The 11,152-nt window shown below is 44.5% G+C and overlaps 1 protein-coding gene across 1 annotated transcript; it reads right to left on the bottom strand.

Moving 5' to 3' along the window:
* Window positions 1-6,535: 6,535 nt before the first annotated feature.
* On the bottom strand, window positions 6,536-9,467 carry LOC142189545 (uncharacterized). The gene is made up of 4 exons (XM_075262158.1): window positions 9,437-9,467; window positions 9,329-9,393; window positions 8,737-8,848; window positions 6,536-7,571 (listed from the first exon to the last, which is right to left on the bottom strand). The coding sequence occupies exons 1-4, from the start codon at window positions 9,465-9,467 to the stop codon at window positions 6,649-6,651; spliced, it is 1,131 nt and encodes a 376-aa protein (XP_075118259.1). The 3' UTR covers window positions 6,536-6,648.
* Between the last annotated feature and the right edge of the window lie 1,685 nt (window positions 9,468-11,152).

Here is an 11,152-nt window from a genome sequence, read left to right as displayed (position 1 = left end):
CTTCGTCACCCGGCTCCCAAATGTGATCGGCTATACAGTCATCCACTACTGTCTGTGGGTCACTGATGTCTTCCTCAACGGTCTCTGAGCCAGGAGCCTGACCGCTCGCAACACCAGCTCCCATGCCACTCTGCTCATCATTACTTGCCTGCCTACTGGAGGAAGCGGAGGATGTCTCCTCCAGATTTTGGCTGGGCAGTAGCCGCTAACTGTCCTGTAGTAGGTCATCATCACTGTATAGTGGATTTGAGCCCACAGCATAGAATACTTCTCTGGCTGAGGGAACAGAAAAGGATGGAGGCAGGTTGAGGACACCTGAGGGCACAGGGCCTGCTCCCAGGCCATGCCAACTAAAGTCTGTGTCTGACGAACCCACCAACTCTTGACTTGGGAAGAAGTGGATGATCGAGTCAACCATTCAACAACCGTTAGGTTGCTGGTCAAGATATGACCGCTAGCTGACACTGGGAACTCAGGCCTCTGTGAGTGACCCCTGCTGCCATGTCCCCTTAATTTACTGCAACCTGTGCCTGCGCCAGAACCATTTAGGCCTGTGCCCTTCTCCTGTGGAGGGCCTGTCACGTCTCTGGCTGACATACTGTAAGATCAAATAAGTATCTGACAAGGAAATTAATAGGAAGAAAAAAGGCTTGGAATTTTTCTTCCTTCAAGACAATGACCTTTATTAGTGTGTGTGTGTGGGGGGGAATAAACACCTTGAGAAGGCAATATAATCGATAACTGTGCACATTAATGGATATGTGGGAAGAATATGCAAATCTGTCTCCCAAGATGTAAACTTTATCCATTAATGGATAAGAATTCAGGGGGAAGGGGGGGGGGAGTTTGACACTACTGCACTGCAGAAAGGCTTGTAATGTTCTACCTTGAATACACAGTAGGGTTGAGCCGATCTTGACTTTTCAGGATCGATTTTGAAATCCGATTTCCGATCATTTTTCATTCTAACCCGATCTCAATTCCGATCCCAATGCAAGTCAATGGGATTTTTTTTACTAATCGGAGATTGGATTTTAAAAACAATCCTATTCACTATACAGCATGGAATCTAATAATAGAACGCTTCAATTGTTAGAATCCACGCTGTGTAGTGGATCTGCAGAGATGGCTGGTCCGGTGCCCGGTGTTCTCCTTCTTCTTCGCCTCGCTGCCCCCGCCTCCCAGGTTAGGAGAGTGTGGGCGGGTACTGGGAGGGGAGACGTCACGGCTCCCCGCCCTCTACCCGCCCACACTCTCCTAAACCACAAGCCCCGCCTTCTTCCTAGCTCTTTAAACACGAACCTGGGAGGCAGGGGCAGCAAGGCGAAGAAGAACGAGAACACCGGGCACCGGACCAGCCATCTCTGCAGGTAAGTAGCTACTAGAGATGTTCTAATGGGAGACTAGCTAGCAAAGTATTGTGGGAAATGATCACCAATCTCGATCCCACCTATAAAGATCGTGTTTGGAATTCCGTTCGCGATCGTGAAATTTTCTCAATCGATGATCATAATCCAATCTTTTCCGAACACAATAGCTCAGCCCTAATACACAGGTATGATCTATTGCAAACCTGCAATGAGCAGCAGTATAATGGCAGTCATTGCAGCAATGTGCGATTGTTGCTACTACCGACGCTGCAACCAGATGGTGGTGCAATACTCTTGTGTAAATTCCTCCGTATCCTTTCCCACATTTCCTAATGCTCTTTCCCTGAACTTCTATTGAGCAAACTATCAGTTTTGAAGTCTTTTCTACCACTTACCGTACAATATAAAATGACTGACCCTAAAATGGCGGAGGGTTTTTATAGGGCTGTGACAGGGCTGACTGGCTGCTGATTAGCTGCACATGACATTGTGGGTGATCCCACGTTTACAGAGTTCCTTGCCCCTTGTCCTAACATGTGCAGCAGCCATTTTAGGAAAAAAATGCGATTCGATTCATCGAAGTATGAGGAAATCCGGCTTCTTGTCGAATCGAAGATTTCCTGAGATTCGGACCGAATTCCACTTTTATCAGCTTCAATTTGCTCATCTCTACTCCTGAGGGTTTCGGAACCAGGAAGACTGTTGAATTAGTTTCAGACCGTTGATGTTGCAGTGGAATCTCTTCCAAGATGGAGCTTTCTTACATAGTCCAGTATTGAGGATTCTAAAGCCTTCTGACGGACAGCAGGGAGGTGAGTGCGCCATATAAATCCGCCCTTGGAGGCACAGAAAAAACTCAGCTGTTACAGGACCAAGCCAACTCCAATTAATCTGCTGTGTACACATATATATATATATATATATATATATATATATACACATACTTCCCAACTTTTGAAGAACCGAAAGAGAGACAACCCACCCACTTTTATGTTGACTTCACCAATTCTCATCCATTTTTCATATGGCCCTACACAGTATAATCCTCCTACAGTCACCCATAAATTATATGTCCCCCTCCATCTCTCCCCAGTTTCATATACACCCTTCATCTGCCACCAGTTTCATGTCCCCCATCTCTGCCGACAGATTCATGTCCCCCCATCTCTGCCGACAGATTCATGTCCCCCCATCTCTGCCGACAGATTCATGTCCCCCATCTCTGCCCATAGTTTAATGTCCCCCCCATCTCTTCCCCCAGATTCATGTCCCCCATCTCTTCCTCCAGTTTCATGTTCCCCCATCTCCCCCCAGTTTCATGGGCCCCCTTCATTATGTTCCACCTCAATGTTTAACACAAAAAAACAGAAGCAGATCTGAGATGAAACGAGGACATACCTTCCGCCGACCGGGACCGCGAGACAGAACACCGAATCCGTGAATGTCCCACGGAATCTGGGACGGTGGGAGATATATATATATATATATATATTACACTCACCGGCCACTTTATTAGGTACACCATGCTAGTAACGGGTTGGACCCCCTTTTGCCTTCAGAACTGCCTCAATTCTTCGTGGCATAGATTCAACAAGGTGCTGGAAGCATTCCTCAGATTTTGGTCCATATTGACATGATGGCATCACACAGTTGCCGTAGATTTGTCGGCTGCACATCCATGATGCGAATCTCCCGTTCCACCACATCCCAAAGATGCTCCTCTATTGGATTGAGATCTGGTGACTGTGGAGGCCATTGGAGTACAGTGAACTCATTGTCATGTTCAAGAAACCAGTCTGAGATGATTCCAGCTTTATGACATGGCATTGCATTATCCTGCTGAAAGTAGCCATCAGATGTTGGGTACATTGTGGTCATAAAGGGATGGACATGGTCAGCAACAATACTCAGGTAGGCTTTGGCGTTGCAACGATGCTCAATTGGTACCAAGGGGCCCAAAGAGTGCCAAGAAAATATTCCCCACACCATGACACCACCACCACCAGCCTGAACCGTTGATACAAGGCAGGATGGATCCATGCTTTCATGTTGTTAATGCCAAATTCTGACCCTACCATCCGAATGTCGCAGCAGAAATCGAGACTCATCAGACCAGGCAACCTTTTTCCAATCTTCAATTATCCAATTTCGATGAGCTTGTGCAAATTGTAGCCTCAGTTTCCTGTTCTTAGCTGAAAGGAGTGGCACCCGGTGTGGTCTTCTGCTGCTGTAGCCCATCTGTAGCCTCAAAGTTGGACGTACTGTGCGGCGTTCAGAGATGCTCTTCTGGCTACCTTGGTTGTAACGGGTGGCTATTTGAGTCACTGTTGCCTTTCTATCAGCTCGAACCAGTCTGGCCATTCTCCTCTGACCTCTGGCATCAACAACGCATTTCCGCCCCCCACAGAACTGCCGCTCACTGGATGTTTTTTCTTTTTCGGACCATTCTCTGTAAACCCTAGAGATGGTTGTGCGTGAAAATCCCAGTAGATCAGCAGTTTCTGAAATACTCAGACCAGCCCTTCTGGCACCAACAACCATGCCACGTTCAAAGGCACTCAAATCACCTTTCTTCCCCATACTGATGCTCGGTTTGAACTGCAGGAGATTGTCTTGACCATGTCTACATGCCTAAATGCACTGAGTTGCCGCCATGTGATTGGCTGATTAGAAATTAAGTGTTAACGAGCAGTTGGACAGGTGTACCTAATAAAGTGGCCGGTGAGTGTATATATTATATATATTTCACTAGAAATAAAGAAAAAAGGCTAGGCACCCCCCAGAGGAATTTCGTATCTTGGAGGGATAATGTAAGTCAGACATCTGGTCGTCACCGGAGAAACAACGGTTGGAGTCCCCTCATTGGAACCTGGAATGTCTATGTATCTGACCTCTTGCAGGTGGCAGTCTTTGAGGAGTCTGTCTTCTGCGACGCTCTATACCCTCTCCACGAAAGTCCACTAGTCCTTCCATAATTTTAATGAGTACCCACCCGATCATAGGGGCGACGGGCGGTCGTAGTCAAGGCCATAGCTCTGGCAGATAACTTCACCTGGTGAAGAGAGGCTTCATTGACATAACCAGCCTCAAGGGCTATACCCTTCAAAGAGGACAATACCACCTTCTGGGACCCCAGAATCAATATCTCTTTCATGAAGAGAGGTCAGAAGAAAAGCTTTCTGGCTAGCTATACCAATCAAACACTGTGCAGAGGAAGAAGCTGCATACGCCTTCTTTTGAGAGAACTCTGCCTGGCGGTCCATCGGATCCTAAAGGTTAGACCCATCCTCCAGAGGGTATAAGTGTTCGCCTGGACAATTTGGCAACTGCCATGTCAACCTTAAGTCCCCAAATCCCAACAGGTCCTAGATATCGGAAAGAGTGTCTTGAACTTTTCGGATAACATGCAGGACTTCTCTGAGTGTTTACACTCAATGAACATTTGTCCTTTAAGAATATTGTCCACTTTGAAGGCCCTAGGCTCCCCTAGAAGTGTTACTAGAGGCTTCCCCATGGTCAACATCATGGTGCCCAGACCCAATGGACTCCAATAATCTCCAAATTTTCTCCAGAGGAAAAAGCATTTTTGCTATATCCATATCTGAATCCTCAGATGAAAAATTAGCTTCCTCTATGATCCTGAATTCTCGCCAGATCGTATGACAGAAGCTGATGTCTCACTAGGTCTAGACCGCTTGGACAAGTGAGTTAAGGGCTTTTTCAAGTCCTTCCTGATGTCCTGGACATATTCCTTGACCCAAACCCCATCTCTGATAATTGTTCCTTAGAAGGTTCCTTTGGGCGGCACAGGTGACATGTATTGAATTCATAGCTGTCATTGGCAAAGATATTTGCATTTAGAAGCAGATTAACCCTTGAAGGACTCATCACCACCAGACAGTGGATTGGAAGTTACGGACAAAAAGACAAGGAGTTTTTAACCAAAACCTGGAACCAAAAGCAGAAAACGAATCCTCATAACAAGGGGATAGAAGACAAAAACTCAAGCAGGAGTGAGGAGGGGAAAGAAGATTTGAACATTAGACTGATTGTCATTTGTATCGACCATTTAGGAAAAACAGAGAAAAATATAATTAGCATAATCTGGAAAATGGTATATTTGCCCTATAACAGGGCTCAGCAACCCCCTGGCATGCGTCAGGAATGGCATGAAATTCCTGCTTTATAACCAATGATAGCTCTGCTCCCATTCTGTCAGCCTCTGACACATGCACGTATCGATCCCATCCATAACTTGGCAGCGAGCAGAGGGTGAAGTAGTGACTCAGACAACTATGAGACTATGACTATGTGAGAATGGGACCCAGATAGACAGAGTTTAGTTTGTCTGCATTATTGTAGCCAGCCTCACTATACTCATTTCTTGGAAGTTTATTTCCATGTTTGGGTATTTTAACTTGATTGAGTAATAAGGCTTACTGACTTTCTGTAGGATATACTTGTATTGCATATAGGTCACAATATACACAGTCCCATCACATTAATGTGACCACCTGTCAAAATCCAGAATAACCACTTTGGCAGAGCGGACCACTGTGAGACGTGCAGGAAGAGCGGGGATGTTGTGATGATGTTCAATGGGATGTTGAGCCATGCCGACTCCAGAGGCCGTCGCCAGCTGCGATAAGTTACGCAGTTGAGCATCCATGGCGCGAACAACCCAATCGAGGTGGTCCTACAGATTCTCAATTGGGTACAAGTCCGGGGAATTTGCTGGCCAAGGGAGTGCGGTAAACTCATCCTGGTGCTCTTCAAACCGCTCACGTACACTGCGAGCTGTATGACATGTCGCATTGTCCTGCTGGTAGATGCCATCATCCTGAGGTAAAACTATTCGCATGTAGGGGTGAACATGGTCCGCAAGGATAGATGCATACTTGTGCTAATCCATCGTGCCTTCCACAATGATGAGTGCACCCAGATCGCTGATGACACACGCCTTCTGCGATTGGTTATTTAACGTTGAAGTCAAAATTAGGGGGTGATCACATTAATACGACTGGACGGTCTATAATTATATGAATAGGTAATATCTTAGTATCTAATAGATAAAAAATGATAGACAACAGAATCAGATAAGTTATACAGGAAAATAATGTTTATTGTATACAGTACATAAATGTGGAATGTCCTGTGTGAGCTCTTTGATGTGATTTCATATTAAAGAAACACGTCACATCATAAACATGAATATGGCTTCTCTCTTGTGTGAATTCTCCAATTAGTGATAAGATCTAAAGTGAAAACATTTACATGTTCAATGTAAAATTGGCTTCTCTCCTGTGTGACTGCTCTGATGTCTTACAAGATGGGTTTTATGAGTATAACATTTCCCACATTCTGAACATGAAAATGGCTTCTCTCCTGTGTGAGTTCTCTGATGTCTTAAAAGATGGGTTTTATGAGTATAACATTTCCCACATTCTGAACATGAAAATGGTTTCTCTCCTGTGTGACTTCTAAGATGTCTAACCAGTTTTGATGGCTCAGTGAAGAACTTTCCACATTCGGAACATGAACTTAGATTTTGTCCTTTGTGAATTTTTTGATGGCTGACAAGATTTGATTTACTAGCATAACATTTCCCACACTGTGAACATGAAAAGGTCTTCTCTCTCGTGTGAGCTCTCTCATGACTAACAAGATCTGATTTATAGCAAAAACATTTCCCACATTCTGAGCATGAAAACGGCTTCTCTCCTGTGTGACTTCTCTGATGTCCAACAAGGGCTTCTTTATATCTAAAAGATTCTCCACATTCTCCACATGAAAATGGCTTCTCCCCTGTGTGAATTCTCTGGTGGATTGTAAGTTCCGCTTTGGATTTAAAACATTTCCCACATTCTGAACATGAGAATGGCTTCTCTCCAGTGTGAATTTTCAGATGTTGAGCAAGATGCGATTTGCGGCTAAAACATTTTCCACATTCGGGACAAGAAAATGGCTTCTCTCCTGTGTGATCTCGCTGATGTTCAAACCCATTTTTGTGACTTTTATTTATCTTAAGATTCTGCGATGAATCAGAAGATCGGACGTGTATAATAGGATCAGATGATAGATCTTGGTTGTGAAGGGCTGAGAATATATCTGGAGTATTTTTAGGATCACATTTATCTTGGTGGACACCACAATCATCTCTTAAAGATATCAGATGCCAAGATGGGTGCTCGGTACAGTCATCTGCCAAAAATAAAAGAAGATTTTATTTTTCAACAATATAGCCTCAAAGGGAACCTGGCAGCTGGTTTGCGACCACTAAACTATCAGTATGGCATTATACAGCAGGGTCTAGGGCCCCAATTCTATGGGCCGGGACTGGGCCATGACAAGATGTATATTGACGAAAGAGCGGGCCCTCTACCATTGTTATGTTCTGTTTGCTCCCAAACCAGCTGATAGGTTACCTTAAAAACTATATAAAAGCCTCCGTACAAACAGCAAGGTAGATATCGAGAGGGCCCGGTATTCAGGCAGAACAAACAACGCTTAACTTGTCAATTGTTGGTCATCTGAAGTCGTCAAAGACAGAATACATAACTTTTCATTCCATCTCTTTAAAACGTATATAAACCAAATGTCAAAAACTGTGTAAAATAAATAAATAAATGTGCACAATATATACCCAAAACCAAAAGAAAAACATACTTATGCCAAGTAATCCAAGCATGGTGGCCTCAAATAGGTTGATATAAATAACCAGGTCTTACCGGGATTCAGATTATGAGATTCAGCCAAGAAGGTAGTTTATAGGGTTACGGATGGGCATAGAGCGGAGGCCATGAACAAGTAGGATGGCCCAAGACATACAAAGACCCTACTCAGCGCCAGAGCTATGAAACCTTATGTGCCTAACTCGGGGCCCTCGCCCTGAACAGTCAGTGCCCCCAAGTGGAACTTGACCCTAGTCTACGCTGAGCCCTACACTCACCCTTCGTAAAAAGGGAGAATATAGGTTTTAGGATAGAAAACAACAATAAGCAAACAGATAACCGTAATAAACTCAAATAACCAAACAAGCCTTCCCATGTTTTTATAGCAGCCACCATTTTTGACAGTTCATCCAAAACAAATTGCAAAAGGTTTAGTTTCTTAGGCGCTCCATTCTGAGATGTGGCCCAAATACACCACTTACTGGGCCTCAGATCCTAGTACGGTAGGAGCTAATGGCTCCTTAGTCGTAAAACTGAGCAAACACATTTCCTTATCAATACAGACAATAGTAGATGAAGATAATGGCCTTGTTCACATGGACAGATTTCAAGTCCATGTTCCATGTGTATTTTTATATGCACAGTGTGAGTTATCCAACTATAGGAATATACAACTGAAAGATCTGACTCCTCACCTGGGCGGTTCCCGGTAGGAATGTCCTCCTCATACTCATCACCACTCACATAGGGCTCGTCTTTTATTATTATAACATTAATATCACTCAGATCTTTGCCCTGATGGAAAAACTGTGAAGCAAATAATGTGAAAGTCAGTAGATAGTTGTGGTAAATACAGAAATTATTATAAGAGCAAGTATTATAATAGCTACCGATCATCTAAAAGCTGAACATACAGTAAATATTAGAAGACAACTCATCCTAGAGAACCTAATACACATGTATACTCGGCATGGCTAGACCTGCTTCAGGTTGTGAGTGGAGGAGATCAGATTCTACCAGATACATCCGGGGTTGTTTGTCTCAGTGGATATAAAGGATCAGATCGGTAGAAATCCAACCTGATGGTTCCTTATTCCAACCAGCAGTCTCCATAGCCAGAAGATTGTGAGAAGATCCAGACAACATGTAATGTCTATGGTCAGCTTTATCCTCCATCTCCACCTCTCATTACACAAGTATAAACCATCTAATACTGCTGGAGAACCCAAGACTGACCACAAGGACTTCACAGCCCGTCTACACATCATAGGGAATATCTCCATCTACCTGATCATCCTGTGGAAGAAGAGGACTGGGACATCTCTCCGGGGTTGTCCTCTTACTGGATCTACCTGTAGGAAACACAGACAGGGACTGAATTCATTCTGTACATACAAATAATGGAAGTCCATGTGTATATAGTCATGTCTATTACCTGCTGATGTGAGGGGCTGGTGGTCCTCCATCATCACCTCCTTGTACAGATCCTTGTGTCCTTCTAAATACTCCCACTCCTCCATGGAGAAATAGACAGCGACATCCTGACACCTTATAGGAACCTGACAACACAATGATACAGTCATCACCCCGACCCCTCCAGTTACTGTATAATGTCCCAGCATTCCCAGCAGTGTCACCTCTCCAGTCAGCAGCTCCAGCATCTTGTAGGTGAGTTCTAGGATCTTCTGTCCATTGATCTCCTCCTGTATCAGGGGGTGAGGTGGAGGCTCTGTGATGGGGTTCTGGGTTCGGCTCCATCCTCCTGACTCATGGAGATGGATGTTGGACATCACACAGTCCCCCAATGTTTTCTTCACTATTTTGCAATCCTGCGTATAGAGAGACGGTTAGGGAACTGAAGCCAGTATTTCTCCCTCAGCAAAAAGTAAGAAATTTTGACCAAACAATACAAAAGGAAGAAGAAGGGAAAGGGAGGTCGTGGTGGAAACCTTTATATATGTTTCATTACCAGAGATAAAAATCTACAGATATAATATACTAAGATACAACAGACATAATACAAGGGCCATCTCCTATGTCTCTTCTATATAGATGTCACTAGAAATCTAATAAGGTCACCTCTCCGGTCAGCAGGTAGATGATCTCCAAGGTGAAGTCTAATAACCTTCTGCTGATCTCATTCCCGTCCTTGTCCATCCTTGGTGGGTTGTTGAGGAGAAGGAGCGTTCTGTGTTGGATGAACTGGAGGATCCAGCCCTGCAGGCGGCCATAGAAAGACAGGAGAGGCTCTGAATACTACAGGGGTGTAAGTCCAGGTCCGGACACCTGTGGTCAGGCTGGGAATTGTAGTCATAGTACAGAGGCTGTAACGTAACGCACTACGATAGTCTGAGGACACGAGACGGACACACAGCTGAATATCTGCACAGTATATATACATATATAGTATAAGGGTAAGCACCTATTCACATCGGGATGTGCAGTCTGAATTTTCTTTTGTTACAAAACAGTACAGTGCTGTGTATATAGATTGTATACAGTACTGTGTGTATATACTGTATACAGTACAGTGCTGTGTATATTATTTATTTATATAGCACCATTAATCCCATGGTGCTGTACATTATTATACTAATCCCATGGTGCTTTACATTTGGGGGTTACATACAATACACAAAATATACAGGTAGATATAATACTAACAGTGACCGACTGGCACAGTGGGGTAGAGGGCCCTGCCCGCGAGGGCTTACAGTCTATGAGGGAAGAGGGAGAGACAGATGGAGAGGGGGAGACTGTACAGATGGCAGTGTGGTGATAGTGTTATTGGGGGGTGTAGGCCTTCCTGAATAGGGGAGTCTTCAGGGCCTTCTTGAATCCTGTGATTGTGGGGTCAGTCTTATGTGTCTTGGTAAGGAGTTCCAGAGTACGGGGGAAGCACGGGAGAAATCTTGGAGATGGTTGTGTGAGGAGCGGATGAGAGCAGAGCAGAGTAGGAGGTCATTGGAGGATCTGAGGTTACGTGTGGGCAGGTAGCGGGAGATGAGGTCAGAGATATATGGAGGGGCCAGGTTGTGGACACTAGTGATGTCCTGTAACATGTGGATGGAGCTTGGACCTATAAAGTTAGCCTGAAATGGAATCATATCA

Source organism: Leptodactylus fuscus, chromosome 1 (assembly GCF_031893055.1).
Source record: "Leptodactylus fuscus isolate aLepFus1 chromosome 1, aLepFus1.hap2, whole genome shotgun sequence".
Classification (NCBI taxonomy): domain Eukaryota; kingdom Metazoa; phylum Chordata; class Amphibia; order Anura; family Leptodactylidae; genus Leptodactylus; species Leptodactylus fuscus.
The sequence above is the reverse complement of the archived record's forward strand: the minus strand, read 5'-3'. Positions and strand labels throughout refer to the sequence as shown.